At 35.5% G+C, this 16,303-nt stretch overlaps 1 protein-coding gene across 1 annotated transcript; it reads left to right on the forward strand.

Annotated features, from left to right (window-relative positions):
- Positions 1-2,344: 2,344 nt before the first annotated feature.
- LOC126815299 (myeloperoxidase-like) lies at positions 2,345-15,097 on the forward strand. Its single transcript, XM_050540867.1, has 7 exons — positions 2,345-2,354; positions 4,402-4,501; positions 7,188-7,303; positions 11,256-11,435; positions 13,688-13,946; positions 14,557-14,776; positions 15,089-15,097. Exons 1-7 carry the CDS (start codon positions 2,345-2,347, stop codon positions 15,095-15,097), a joined length of 894 nt encoding a protein of 297 aa, XP_050396824.1.
- The last annotated feature ends 1,206 nt before the right edge of the window (positions 15,098-16,303 follow it).

The raw sequence follows: 16,303 nt of genomic DNA on the forward strand, positions 1-16,303 counted from the left end.
AATGTAAAAGTAACATTAAACTAACACTATACATAAGGCCATTAAATCTTAATCCTTCAGTGTACACAAATTTAATATTGTTCCATTTTTTCAATTCAGTCAATACACAAAATCTTTCACCACCTTGAAATAAGATATTATACTGACTAGTTGTTCGGATGGGGGGAAAACGAGATCCTTTGCACACAATGGCGTGCACGTTTAAGAACCCTTAACAGTTGGTATTCGATATACGAGTAGGTCGTAGCGCCGCTGTCTGAGAAAAATCATCCTCATAACACACTAGATGGCTTATGCCTATCTTCATTAACCCAATCAGTGCAGAAACGTAGGACTTTAAACCCCCATTTCATTTCATTTCGTTTCCATTGATTTTAGTTTCGGAACTAAATATTCTCGTGCCTATATGAACTTAGATAACAAAATGAAGGAAACGCACATTTTGTCTTCATTTACAGAAGTTTCCGGGTCTGTTTCTGCAACATCATTAACTTCAAAGGTTGGGTCAGCTACCTCATCATCAATGTCCGAATTTGTATCTGATGAACTATCGGACAATACCCTTAATTGGGGTGTAAGCTGAATTCCAATAGGAATAAATTTAACAGTATCAGACCTAAAATGAAACAAAGTATAAAATTTGACATACAACAATGAATGACAGATGAGAGAAGAATTAAAAACCTATGTCTACGCGCCAAATGGAAAATAAGATGAAATTAGATTTAGATTGTTCTATCTCCAAGGCCACACTAATCAGGGTGTTTTGGGTATATTTTAATGTTTTAATTGTTTCTAACTTTACAATTTTAGTGACATAGGTTGTAGTTTTCAAATGTACTCACTCTTTCTTGTTTATAACATTATCTTCTTCATCGTCCTTCAAAACTTCATCAATGACCTTAGACAAGTTAAGCCTAGCAGGCGCCATTTTGGAAAATGATCACGTGACTGTTTTGGGGCAGTGTCATTGGATATCGGACATAGAACATTATAACTCTAAATTTTGCTTTCATTAATGAGATAGGACAATAAAATTTTATGATTTACTCCTATAATTCTTTAAAATCTGACCTTGTAATTTGTTTTCTGTAAAATATTGAAGTTACTTTAATTACTGGTTATAATAACTCCATTTCTTCTAAAAGTGGAGATAGAACACTTTAATTCTGAGGTGACGAAACAGTGACTAGCAATACTCAACAGAGTAGTCACTAAGCTCTAAGCGTAACATGTTTTTCGGGCATCATTTGTTTCACCAGTGAAATTTCTAATGTCATGTGAATGCAACAACAGTCTGATTGATTGGAGTTCACATGGGCATCATTGGAAATTTTCAGTTTGCTGTATACACGGACCGGAATAGCAGGAAAACGCTTTTGTGGCCTTCATATTTTCTTAAATTTTCTGGGGGGGGGGGGCATGTCCCCACATATCCCCGACTTCGGTGCTCATTGAAATCGGTTAAAAATTGTGACCTGACCTGTAGACTGTTCACAAACCGGACATCCAGACGGACGGACGGACGGACGGACAGTGGCGACGACAGTATACGTCCACATGAAAATGTGGGCGTATAAAAAGTTGTTACAGATGTCCGCGCTATAGTTTTTCTTCCAATTGACTTGAGGCCATATTATACAATATTAAGCAATTATATCAATACATACTGTATACATAAATTAGTAGATTTTGCTGCATTAACATTGATGTCTGTGGTATATTGCCTTAACAACTTGTCACCTTCATCTAAATGGAATTTCGTAGATGATATTGTAGGGGATACATCGACCCGCCTCTCTTTATAAATTATCATCGCTCTTTCGGCGACACTTCTTGGTTTTGGGTGATATAGGGAGGTAAATGGAACAGCCAGATATCGGTTATAGCATTTAAAGTGCATTTACTGCGATATAACTCATTATTTTTTAAAAAACAATCAAGCAGTATGCCCATTTTGCATCATTATGTTGTAGTATTGAGTAGTATGTGGTGGTATTGGGGCGGTTTTGGGTGGTATTCGGTAGTATTGTTTAAATCGTCCCACCCAGAAAGAAAACCTCATAATTTCTATTTATCCCTGAGGCAATTAGGAGTTAATAATAATCAGATAATAATGAAATGTATATGTAATTACAACATATGAAGGCAGCACACTGATCTAATACATTAACCAATCACCAAGGAGAATAATTTTTAAAAAACATATGTATATATATATTATATAAAAATATATAAGACTGGGACATACTGTGTTGACGAATCAAAATGGTCGTTATTACGATGAGAATTTCTTTCATTTTAGTTCTTGGATTTATCAGTTTTAGCCGAACTTATGAACGGAATGAAAGTAGGTTTATGATTTTTTATAAATTTAGTTCAGTTAAATTTAGTTTTTGTAGGATTTATCAGTTTTTAGTTTTAGCCAAACTTATGAACTTAAAGTAAGTGCAAGAAAAGACTTTGAAAGAAATGAATTTTGAAAGGAACGAAAGCACGTTTAATATTTTGAAAGAAATGATAGTAAGTTTACGATTTTTGAAAGGAATGAAAGTAAGTTTATGATTTTGAAAGAAATGAAAGTAAGTCTATGATTTTGAAAGAAATGAAAGTAAGTTTATGATTTTGAAAGAAATGAAAATGAGTTTGAAAGAAATGAAAGTGAGTTTGAAAGGAATGAAAGTAAGTTTATGATATTGAAAGAAATAAGAGTAAATTTATGATTTAGAATGAAAGTAAGTTTATGATTTTGAAAGAAATAAAAGTAAATCTGGGTATGGATTTGATATTAATTTTCTATGATAAAACTTCACTGTCTAATCATATTCATTCATTAACCGTTTGATTCTTTGCCATTTCAGCTGATAATATTAGAGAAAAACGCCATGTGATACCCAGTCCGCTTTCCTGTCCTAAAATAGAGTGTAGTCGTTTTGAGAGATATCGGCGTTCTGATGGCACGTGTAACAACATGAAGACGCCTATTTGGGGATCCTCTATAACACAGCTAAAAAGAATACTGCCCAACTATTACGATGACGGTAAGCGTTAACATTTATTCCATGCTTTACATTTATATACTCGCTGTTTAAGACAACAAGAATTATGAATTAATTCTTGTTCCGCCCAAGGTCACACCGTCTTCTTTTGGTGAAAGAACATTTTCTTTTGGGGCTCCTATTCTATGGAACAAACTCCCCTACTATTTACGTGCATGTGAGAGTATTGTTATTTTTAAATCTGTTCTCTAAAGTACTTTTATTAACTTATTTTAAAGATTTTAAGTCTATATTATTGTATATATTATTTATATATCTCTTTTATCTTTTTATTTATTTTTGTTTATAGCCGGGGATCACGTGGCTATGTGGGTAAGATGCTAGCTCGCTAGCCTGGAGGTCGGGTGTTCGATCCCTTCATTGACCGAGAAAGTTCATCCAGATTTTCCGGCGTGGGTCTCCCTTGTCAGTGATGCAGGACGGAGGGGCTGACAAGGAAAGCTGTCTAGTCGTTCGGATGGGACGAAAAACCGAGGTCCCGTGTACACATTGGCGTGCACGTAAAAGATCCCTTGGCAGTTGGAATTCGATATAAGAGTAGGCCGTAGTGCCGCTGTCCGGGCAAAATTTCCCTCATAGCACACTGTGTGGCGTATGCCCGTCTTCATTAGCCCAGGTTAGGAGCAGAACAGTAGGACGTTAAACTCCATTTCATTTCATTTGTTTATAGCCGGGAGCCGCGTAGGCTCAGTGAACGCAATAGCGGTTACATACAGTTGGGTTTTGTTCTGAAGCTTTGTGGTCTACAGAGGACGTATCCTATACATATTTAGCGTTCCACGAGTTTCCATTCCGGGGTTACGCCTTCCCTCAACTAATTATCCGAAAACTGTATACACGTGTGAAGCATTAAAGTCGTGAATGGATGAACCCTACCGATATTCAGCATACCTAGACCTTTAGTTCCGGAGTTACTCCCACCTTTCCGAAAACCTTCAAGGGGGGTATTTCAAATTCGTTGAGAAGCTTTAGGACTGTCCCATGATGAATGTTATTGATTTTCAAATTTAGTGTCAAGCATTGAGATCGAAAAGGAAAAATCTTGTTGATTTTCTGCATTCTAGGACTTTCTGAGATAGGTTATGTATCCGGAAAAGCTTGTGACCACGAAAGATATCAGATTTCTTGGATGCATATAAAAAATCTTTATCAATTTGGCCCCGATCAAAGTTTTTTTCCTTTCAGATAGACTGCCGTCTATGGCTATGGATGTGGGGGGGGGGATATGAGCTGGCATAGGGTAATCAAACAAACATATTATATATTATTTTCAATTATTATTTTTTTTTCTTTCGAACAAATAAACATTTTGTTTTTCAATCATTATTCGTTTTTCGAACAGGATTTAATTCCCCAAGAATGAATGGGTTAGATGGATGGCCACTACCTAGTCCTAGACGTGTTAGTAATGTCGTACTAATCAGTGATTTCCATGAATCCATGTCGACTATTTACACCAATCTATTTCAAGTATTCGGTCAATTTCTTATTCTGGATTTAAATTCCTCTCCTACCGTTAAAGGTAAAATGTTTTCATATTTTTTTTTTAAAAAAGCAGTATAATATTTAAAAAGTCCCTTTATTCATGGACTAGGAACTGGGCCCCGAGCGTTACTCATCTTGTTCTTCAGAACGATCGAGGTGATTCTTGGCATGCTTGTTCCCTGGATAGTTGGCATCGATTGACGGTAAGAAATTCCAATTCCAATATGGCGATGACCACGTCATGGTCGGTTCCTTGTCCATGGTACCCGCGTACTTGTTTTATTTGCTTGTTTTTCACAAAAGTATACTTATACTCAGCATGAAGCTCCACCTTGCCGTCCAGCCTGTTATCTGTTACAGATGGTGGCCAATCTCCTTTTGTCTACTAAATCTGTTTAAGAATATTTATCTTTTTCATTTTGTACTGATGATTCGGATATTTCATTGCCTGTCTACAATTAGCATTGCTTGAAAACAGACACGAAGAAATTGACCAACACTTAATTTCTACATCGTAGATTTTAGCCGAAATATAAAGTATATTTCTAGGAATTTTAGAAGTGTTGAGTCTTTTTTCATTTTAGTATTTAATAAAACTGAGCATGTTTATTTAGTCATTATCTGTATGAAAGATGAAAAATGGATTAAAACCGCATAACAAAAGAGTACACTAATTTTTGGATATGGCGACCATTCAGGACAGAGATCTATTCCCCAAGTACATATTGATAGCTCTCTATGTGCAGATATTCTGCACTGCATAAGATCGGCCATGTACTAAATGACCGATATTTTGGTGACTGACGATGCCGGCTGTGTTATCAACGAGTGTGTGAAATAGCTTTATTTAACGTCCGCTTCCACCGAAGTAATATCTGCGACTTGGTACACGATGTCTTGGGAGTAACTGGAAAAGTTGCGTTTTCATTGGCCGTTTACAGTACACAAGTAAAACACATGTCAATCACTACCAGCTTTTATACCACTACCGCTACATTCAGTCTCTACCGGTGACTAAAGAGAGCCAGCAGTAACGATGCTAGATATTGGTGATATGTATACTAATATTTGTGACTGTCATTTGGCTGTCTGTTCGTCTGTCTGTCTAGGGTTGGCGGTTACACTAGGGCTGTGTCGAGGGGGAAATTTGGTGTAGAGGGCAAAGCCCATCTTAGGCATGGGCCTCAGGGACCCGCGGTTTTGGGGGGCCCGCTGCTCATGGCAAAAAGAAAAAAATTCAAATTCCAGATGAAAGTTTCACAGTAATCGATCTGGTGGCGCGAGGGCGGAGACGGAGCTATCCCTCAACCTTCTCTGTGACGTTCCACTCAGTGATCGGTCTAGGCTTCTAGACTTGTATGCCATTGGGAACTGAATAGATTTCGTATGTGATCAGATATTATGTAATTATTCTTTTATTACAGAGTTTAATTATGTGTTACGCATGCGTGCCATTCAAAAGGGGCCCCGTGATTGTAGTCAGAGGGGTAGCTCCGTCTGGGGAGTAACACAGACTAGGTGGTGTTGGCCTATTGCTTCCAGTTTCGGAGTTACGGACACAACCCGTGCAGCACCGAGTCATCTGCTAGTGTCAAATAAAATTGAATCCGGCCAAATATAAAACACGGAATGCAAACGAAAGTAATCGTAAAATCTATTATAAAGTCCCTTGACTAATAGATACAATTAATACTATCAATTGTTTTGTTTTGTTTCTTTTTTTTTAATTCCAAGATGCTGCTGGCACGGCTATCAATTGTTGTACGCAACAGTTAAATGACATGTGGGATGTTTCAGCCATCGAGTAAGATGTTATTTACTTCCTTGTTTAAAATCATTAAGCCTTTACTTTGGGCACACAATAATTAGATTTCATTTGGGTAAACAATAATTATATTTAAATTAGGGTAAACAATAATTAAATTCAATTCGGGTAAACAATAATTAGAATTAATTTAGGTAAACAATAATTTGGGTAAACAATAATTACATTTAATTTGGGTAAACAACAATTACGTTTTATTTTGGTAAAAGATATTTTGATTTTATTTTGGTAAAATATATTTAGATTTTAAAGATATTTAGATTTTATTTTGGTAAAAGATATTTAGATTTTATTTTGGGTAAACAATATTTAGTTTTTATTTTGGGAAACAATATTTAGATTTAATTTGAGTAAACAAATTAGGTTTAATTAAGTTTGATGTGTTGAGCTGCTTTCTTTTTTAAGTGTGTATCTGTCTTCTTTTGAAATTTAAAATCCAAAAATACAGCCAGTGTTGAGATATAGCTGATTTTGTGTTCCACTGTCGAAATGCTAATCACAAAATTGACCCTTGTTTAATATTTCAAAACAAGAATTAAATGTGGCGGGTAAATGTTGTTTGGGGTTCATATCAATTGCACATATTTTGATTATTTTAACTCCTTTAGGCTTATAGAAAATACACCCTTCAACAGAAAACTGAAGGGGATTCTGGACGCATTTCATAAATCATACCTCGACTGCTCGTGCATAAATCGTATTTGCATTTATTCACCCCCATTAATTCCAATATAAATTTTAAGTATGACTCCAGTTATATTAATTTTAAGCGTGTAATCGAATGTCAGCCCTTTCATAACAGCTGCTTTGTTTTACAGTGGACCATGTTTTCCTATCGAGATACCTGTAAATGATAACTTTTTTAAACCAAGACGTTGTATGAACTTTGTAAGATCTATGGAAGTAGAAGATCCTAATTTAAAATGTCAATCCCGTGAGTTATTTCATTTATTGGTTGAATCACCTTTGCCGGAACACTTTTTGTTTTCTTCTCCGTTTGACACACGATATCGTTCGTCTATGTTTTTAAGTAACTAAGGTAATTTTTCGCAAGAAAAGTGAACAAGAAGAACACATGTGATGCGAAAGAATAACACATGGGATAATAGAGAATAACAAGTCATAATACAATCAGAATAACATAATAGAAAATGACACGTCATAATACAGCATAACACATCCGGTAATGCAAAATAAGACGCGCGGTCATCGGACATGAGCTATTTCATATCTGCTGTCCACATACCAATCATTTTAGATTTAATAAGCTCTTGAAAAAATCTATTCTACATTAATTTCTTTAGTTAATTTGTTGTGTTTTAAGGAATTCTACAGCGGCTGAAAGGCAAATAAGTTGTGAAAGCGATTTAAGAAACACTTAAATAAAATTAACTCAGTGAGTAAAGCTTTGGGTCCGAGGTTTAATCCCGGTGTTGACGAGAAAGTTCCCCTGGATTTTCCATTGCCGTTTCCTATTGCCATTATTGTATTATGAAGGAACGGCGTCTAGTCATTCGGATGGTATGAAAAAGATATCCCTTGTACAGATTGACGTCCAGGTAAAAGAACAGGTGACAGTTGGAATTCGATAAAAAAAAATCCGGAAACACCACTGCCCGGGCAAAATGTTCCTCATAGTCAAAAATTTCCTCATAGTCAAAATTTTTATCATATTTTCCTTATAGTCAAAATTTTCTTCATATTTTCCTCATAGTCAAAATTTTCCTCATAGTCAAAATTTTCCTCATAGTTCATTAGCCGATTCGGTGCAAAAAGTAGGACGTTAAACAACATATATTTGAAACTGTCTAAATAATATGCATTTTGTAGTCTATATATTTTTTAACTTTATTTATTTAGCTGTTCGAGAACAAAAGAATATTCAGACATCGTTTTTGGATGCTAGCAATGTTTATGGTGTCACTGATGAAAGATTGGACAAGCTTCGATTGTTTAGAAATGGTGAGACACGTGTGCATTTATTTCAACTATACTTCTAATTTGCGGAGGCTACAGTGGCTCAGCGAGTAAGGCGCTGACTCACTAATCGATTAGAAGGTCCCTAATTGGAACACGATGATGGTCGAGGATGTTCATTGTGGGGGGGGGGGGGGGGCATATAAAAAATACACAGGCGCTGTGTACTGGTTGGCGTGCAAGTAAAAGAATCCCACACGGTCGGATTTCGACGAAGAGTAGGCGGAAACGGCGCTGTCCATTATTGAAGCCCGAGTATAAGATCTACTAAAAAGAATAACAATATCGAAACCTGGGTAGAAAATCTACTAAAAAGAATAACATAATTGAATTCCGAGTCGAAAATCTAATTAAAGAAAAAACAATATTAACGTTTGAATATAAAATCTAATATTTAAGTCCGTATAGAAATTCTGATAAAAAATATATAAGTATTTATTGATGCCCAAATATGAAAGTCACTAAAACAATGACATTATTCAATCTTGAGTATAAAATACTAAACAAAATAGTATTATTGGCCTCTAAGTATCAAATCCACTAAAACAGTAATAAAATTTAATTTCGATTATAAAATCCACCAAAAACTATAAGACTAAAACAAAATAACATTAATGAAGTACAAGTATTAAATTCAATAAAACAATAATAATATTGAAGTTCGAGTATAAAATCCACCAAAAAGAATAATAATTTAGAGTTTAAAATTCTTTTTTTTTCAAATTAAATGTTATATATACTCATAACGACTTAACTGACACAAATCTTAAATTGTTAAATTGTTGTATTGTTCTTCTATTGAACTGTAGTTCTGTCCTAAATGTTTCTTTTTATGGGAATGGTGACAGATGAAATGTATAAAAGTCAAGTTCTGCCTAAAGCAGTGTTTTTACACAGATATAAGTAGAATACTTACCATCTTGATTAGCCGACACTAACATAAAACAATATGCCTCGGGCAGAAATATTTTGCTAATTTGTGTTAGTCCCAAGAGTTTGTTAATGATAAACCATTTGTGTTAGACCCAAGCGTTTTTTGTTACGATATGCCATTTGTGTTAGACCCAAGTGTTTGTTACGATATACCATTTGTGTTGTTCCTAAGACTTGGTTACGATATACCATTTGTATTGTTCCTAAGACTTTGTTACGATATACCATTTGTGTTGTTCCCAAGAATTTGTTACGATATACCATTTGTATTGTTCCCAAGAATTTGTTACGATATACCATTTGTGTTGTTCCCAAGACTTTGTTACGATATACCATTTGTGTTGTTCCCCAGAATTTGTTACGATATACCATTTGTATTGTTCCCAAGAATTTGTTACGATATACCATTTGTGTTAGTCCCAAGAGTTTGTGACGATATACCATCAATGTATTAGTCCACAGAATTACGATATACCATGTGTGTGAGTTCTACAAATAAGGGAGGGCTTGTGTTGGTTAACATAAAATCACCGACCCATTAAAAACTTGCTTGTCGATTCGACTCTTTCCCTTACAATGGTGTTTCCTGGAAGATGTTACTAATTTTACGTCTAACTTAATATCATTCCCTCCATGGATAGAGTTATTTGGAATTGGAATTCAGAATCCAAATAATCGTAACCGCTGGATAAAGGGAGGGTGTCATGTATAATGTGTGCCATGTATATGCAGTGTGTTTGTGGGGGGGGGGGGGGCGTGGGGGTATGTTTTGTTTGACTGCGGCCCTCCTTTGGGGGATCACGTGGCTAAATGGGTAAGACGCTGGCTCACTAGCCTGGAGGTCGGGTGTTCGATCCCTGCATTGGCCGAGAAAGTTCATCCAGATTTTCCGGCGTGGTACCCCCTTGTCAGTGATGCAGGACGGAGGGCCTGACAAGGACAGCTGTCTAGTCCTTCGGATGATACGACAAAAAGAGGTCCCGTGTCTACATTGGAATGCACGTAAAATATCCCTTGGCAGTTGGAATTCGATATAAGAGTAGGCCATAGTGCCGCTGCCCGGGCAAAATTTCCCACATAGCACACTGTATGGCGTATGCCCGTCTTCATTAGCCCAGCATAGGAGCAGAACAGAAGGACGTTAAACCCCATTTCATTTCCTTTCTTAAAATTGAAATTATCATCGTATCTTAAGTTGTCATATTTAACAGATTTTCAATTCATTATCCCGTTTGGAGCAGAAAAGTAGGTCGTTAAACCGCATTTCATTCATTTATTTTAATTTCATATTTATAAATTAATAATAATTTTACTACTTTAAGGTTTGATGAAAGTAAGTAAGTATAATATGTTACCACCGGATGTAGATGGCGTTTGTAATAAAAGAACCAATGCAGACGTTTGTACGCTGACTGGTAAGTTGGTAATTTGAGATTTAATTCTCCTGGAAATTAGGAGGCAATTGAGCATCAATAGATGAACTTAGATTTTTGATATTGCGACATAATTCCATGATGGTTGAGATTACGCCAGGTTCATTTCCTGGTACATATTTTTGTTAATAATATTATTTATAATCAATATCAGGACTTGGGGTGGGGGTGGGGGTAAAAATAACTATATGGGTAGAGTATCATAAAAGTTTAATAACCACCTGACTTAATACTTCTGAAAAAAAGACGTGTACTGGCTTCGAACTAAATTAACTATAGCGGCGTTACTAAAGTTCGCCTAGCTTGCTGTTGTTAATAAAGTCTTTTCTTGCTCAGTGGGTGAATGCCCCCCCCCCCTCTTCATTAACCCGGTCTGTGCAGATATATAGTGGGTAAATTGAAAATCATTTTATTTAATTTACATAAAACGATATATTGGTTATCGAAATTGATTAAGATTCTGGAATCACCTGGAAACCCGATTGTCTTTTGCAGGTGACGCAAGAGCTGATTTGCATCCGGGCACTACCGCGTACAGCACAATATTTGTTCGAATGCACAACCGAATAGCGAGACAGCTCCGACGAATGAATCCACGATGGAATGACGAGAGCTTATTTCAGGAAACGAGGACAATAGTAGCGGCTATTTTACAGCACATTACTTACAATGAATGGCTACCTTTGGTTGTTGGAACAGAAGCGGCCAGGAAATATAGGTCCGGTCATTAGATTTTGATTTTATTGTATTTTAAAGTGATTAAGGCACGCCTGTACAAATTGCCACTAAATGTTGGCATTGGACACAGGTATTGTGTTGAACTCTCCTATAGCATTGCCGAATTTAAAAGTATGGCCGGACAAAACACCAACTGCGACATTAATAGGCTTTGTGCCCCCAGCGATAAAAACGTATAAAAAAACTTTTGTTTCTCGCAAATAAAATACGTTTCTAAATTTATCATTTTTTTCACAATAAATAAAATTTAATATTTTAAAATTGAACTGAAGAGCTAAATCTGCCTATTGTAGGTCTTTCTTTCAGCTTCAAATGTTATATAAATTATTATTTAGACATTTATTCACATGGCATGTCTTTAACTCTCTAGATCATCGGATGGCCGAGATTTAAATGGATTTAAACACCCGCGATATTTTAAAATTTAACGATAAAATGGATAATCCAAAATTAGCCTCGGTTGTTGAGTACCGTTGCTACCCGCGCTACATCTTCAAACAGTCATAAATTCGTCCAGAATAAAATAATTTGAATGAAATTTCAATATATTCAATTTTCATTATCTATATTTGAACTCCTATAGCAAGACCGACAAATACATTATCTATATCTTACATAATGCACCTTTAAATATTTGAAACAAGTTATTTGTGCTTCATACACACAAACGGCTTTTGGAATGGGGCTCGTGTCAATTAAGTCAGCGCTTGAGCATTGTGTCTTCTTACTTGTGGAAATGGTTAGGCTATAATCGGCATTGGCAGTTGGGCCATATCACGCTACTGTGAGCAAGCACACAAACCCATTCCATCATGCATCAACCATCTTTAGATCGACGTGAGGGTGACAACGTGGGCCAGTCACCATCTACTTGCCTAAAGACCTCAAACGAAACTGCTTATTTTCGTCTCCCCTCTTTACCACTCTATTCTGGACCAGCCTCTCAAACGAACTAACCACTGAATCACGTATTTTTATACAGGTTATGGTCAGATACCAACTCACGACATCAGTACAACCCAAATATAGATCCAAGAATCATCAATGCCTTTTCTACAGCCGCCTTTCGATATGGCCATTCTTCCATACCCAATAAATGGACATATGGTAACATAAAGGTACCTGTAATAGACATGACATTCAGACCATACTTTGTCTATGACTTTAAAGGTAAGCACAACTCTGGTATTTCGTATTTAAAGATTTATTATGTAAGATTTAGATATAAAGAGCTATCTGTCATTGCTATAATAGTTCAAAAACAGACAGTGAGAAATGAATATATTGAAAATATCAGTCAAATTACTTTATTTTGAGTGAAGTTATGAATGTTTGAATTGACAAGATAGTCCCCATTGCTAGCAAGTGCCAGCTTGATTATCTATTTTATCGTTAAATTATTCAATGGTTAATGTGTTCTAATCCTCGAGAGTTGATAATGGGTATGTCATGTGAATACTGTATATGTCTAAATATTAATTCAAATAACATCTGGAGCCAGAAATAAGATCGCCAACGGACAGATTTTGCTCTTTACATAATGCATCTTTAATTATTTACCTACTTGTGTCATTGATTTTCTGAAATTATAATTATGCAGATTTTGCGCATTTACTGCTTATTTCTGTGTCCATTCATTACAATCAGGGGAGAAGCATTGTCCATTTATTTTTTCAACGGACATCAGGTGGAAACAAAATCAAAATTAACTCTTTTTTTCATTGTTGACACAGATATTTGATCACCACATTCAATTTAAAAACCGTGTTGCTTACCGTTTGAAATCGAGAATTGGTTTTTCTTCTTAACAATCTGGACACAACTAGTGGTTTTTAAAAGGCAATCTGACACAGCTAGATAAAGATGGTTTCTAAAAAAACAATCTAGATACAACTAGAAACGTGTGGTTTTTTATAAGGTAATCTAGATACGAATAGAGACACAGGTGGTTTCTAAAAGGCAAACTGGAACAAGTAGTGGTTTCTAAAAGGCAATCTGGGCACAACTAGATACATGTGGTCTCTGAAAGGAAATCTAGACAAAGTTAGACACAGCTTTGACACAGGTAGTTTCTGAAAAGTAATATAGAAACATGTACACAGATAGTTTCAAAAAGATTAACCTGGACACTATACGATGTAGGTAGTGTCTATATGGTAATCAGGTGATGTCTGAAAGGAAATCAGGACACAACTAGATTATTTCTGATATGTAATCTTGTATATTCGTAATTACAGGTAGGGGTTTAGATCTTCTTGTGGAAGGCATGTTGATAGATTCAAGTCAAGACGTTGATCCAAAATTCGGTAATGGACTCAAAAATAGATTGTTTGAAACACTTTTGGCAGCTGGTGTGGATTTGCCGGCCATTAATATACAGAGGGGTAGAGACCATGGTTTGGCACCTTACAATGAATACAGAAAATTCTGTGGATTGAGACCTATCAGGTTTGATGGAAGTACGGCACAAGTTCGAGATTTGGCCAGAACTTACGGGTAATGAACTTACTAAACAATGCTTTAGAGCCAATTAGTAACTGGATAGAACAATAAACTAAGTAACTGTTCTTCGATAAGAATGTGTTATAGTTTATTTTAAGCTTAATATGATTAGATGGGGGGGGGGGGGATTTCCAATTAGGTTTATTCGAATAAATCCCGAAAACAATTTATTTAAATTATTAATTTTCCAAGTTTGTGTCATAAAATCCACATTATTTTAACAATAACAAGTTATAGGGTTATTGTCCATTTTATTAATATAGGGTGTTTATCCATCGCTATTAATGTAGGGGTTTTATCCATCGCTATTAATATAGGGTTATTATCCATTGCTATTAATATAGGGTCATTGTCCTTTTTTTTAAGGTTATTATCTATCGCTATTAATATAGAGTTATTATCGCTATTAATATAGGGCCATTGTCCATGCTATTAATACAGAGTTATTATCCATGTTATTAATATAGAGTTATTAGCCATGCTATTAATATAGTGCTATAATCCATGTTATTAAAACAAGGTTATTATCCATGTCAACAATATAGGGTTATTATCCATGTTATTCGTATAGGGTTATTATCAAATTATTAATCTGACCTTACAGAGACCCGGGTGATGTGGATTTATATATCGGTGGCATGACAGAACGTGCTGTACGTGATGGTGTTGTTGGTCCAACATTCGCCTGTATCATTGCGCATCAATTTTACAACATAAAATATGGTGACCGATACTGGTTTGAGAACCTTCAGCCACCATCTTATTATAACTATCATCTTAGTAACCCATCTGCTTTAACCAAAGGTACGTATACACAGAGTTTGGTATTACTAATGGGGATCCACAGACAAATACCTCCGTTTGGAACTGATTTAATTTGATTTTTTTTTAAAAGTCAGGGGATCTTTTCATGACATTCTGACATTGTAATAGACAGGAGAAACCGGGCATGAAATTGCCCAGTATAATTTTCGGCCAGCACCATATTTACTACGCCACTTATATTTAGGTCACCTCTTACAGAAAAGTTTTAACTGCAACTTATTACACAAAGAGTACCATGGTTGTTACCGAAGAGAGAGTACTATTAGTGAACTTATTAAATATATTAATTTTTAATTTTCATTTTTTATCAGATCAAGTGACGGCAATTAAAGACATGAGTATTGCGAGAGTATTGTGTTATAATACCAATTTACGCCACGTACCAAGACAGGCTTTCCTACATCCTAATAGGTAATAATCATGTTTTATCATTATGTCTTGGGTGGTCTTAATGTCTGTCATTGAGTCAAGTGATATTGTTTTGATCTCATCCGTTCTGCACCACTATTTTAGCATTTGAAGATTTTATTTACATTAAAAATAAGGTTCAGTGTATGATCACGGCTATATAAATGAACAATCAGCACATTGTGGATGGCCGTACAGAATTAGTATTATTTAATTTATAAACATCAATAAATAGTTTGTACTGATTTTAAAATAAAACGTGTTTGTTCACTTCAGCTATAAAACCAAGGTAGTATCATGTGACGATTACTACTCACTTCCGGGACTGGACCTCTCGAAATGGAAAGATGTTTCCACCTATGGTTAAATAAAAGAAGGGATAATCCACTACTCCAACGATTCATAACCAGCACAGCCATTTTGTTATAACTAGCACAATTCAACATCAACCATTTTGTTAATAAATTAGGCTTTTTAACCAGCGTAATCAAACCTCGGCCATTTTGTTAATAAATTGTATGCCTACTTTATAACCAGCACAATCAAACGTCAGTCATTTTGTTAATGAATTATGGGCCTACTTTACAACCAGTAAATACAAAAATCAGCCATTTTATTAAAAATCCTAGGCCTACTTTATAACTAGCTCAATCAAGCATCGGGCATTTTGTACAAAAACCCTGGACCGATGGTTCGATAACTTTATTTTGAAGGACTGTATCTACATCTTGATAATCAAGACTAGCCCGGTAAAATATATAAACCAAAACTAAACTTTAACCGTAAAAGAAACTGATAAGGGAGGTTATTCTTAGTCTGAGATATCAGGCCTCACAAACTAGTAAATGTCCGACACCTACATCCGGGATTTCTCCGGAATTCTGTTTTCCTCCCAGAATATTTTGTTAATAAATTATACGTTGGAAACCCTGATATACTGTGTGATTTGTGCCTACATTAAATATATATCACATACCCTTTAAACCAGCAGAATCGTGCAAGCATCATATTACGCACAGTGAACAATATTGGATCTATCTGTTGGTGCATGCTTCGTTAACTGGTAACCTACCGCTGTTAAGTTTTTGGCTGTTTCATATACGGGGTAATGAAGATGG

The sequence above is a fragment of the Patella vulgata genome, chromosome 3 (assembly GCF_932274485.2).
Source record: "Patella vulgata chromosome 3, xgPatVulg1.2, whole genome shotgun sequence".
Taxonomy (NCBI): Eukaryota; Metazoa; Mollusca; class Gastropoda; family Patellidae; genus Patella; species Patella vulgata.

Coding starts and splice junctions, on each gene's coding strand:
- LOC126815299 (XM_050540867.1), top strand. Junction 7,304..11,255: donor TAATTTAAAATGTCAATCCC/GTGAGTTATTTC, acceptor CGTACAGCACAA/TATTTGTTCGAATGCACAAC. Junction 11,436..13,687: donor GGCCAGGAAATATAGGTCCG/GTCATTAGATTT, acceptor TCGTAATTACAG/GTAGGGGTTTAGATCTTCTT.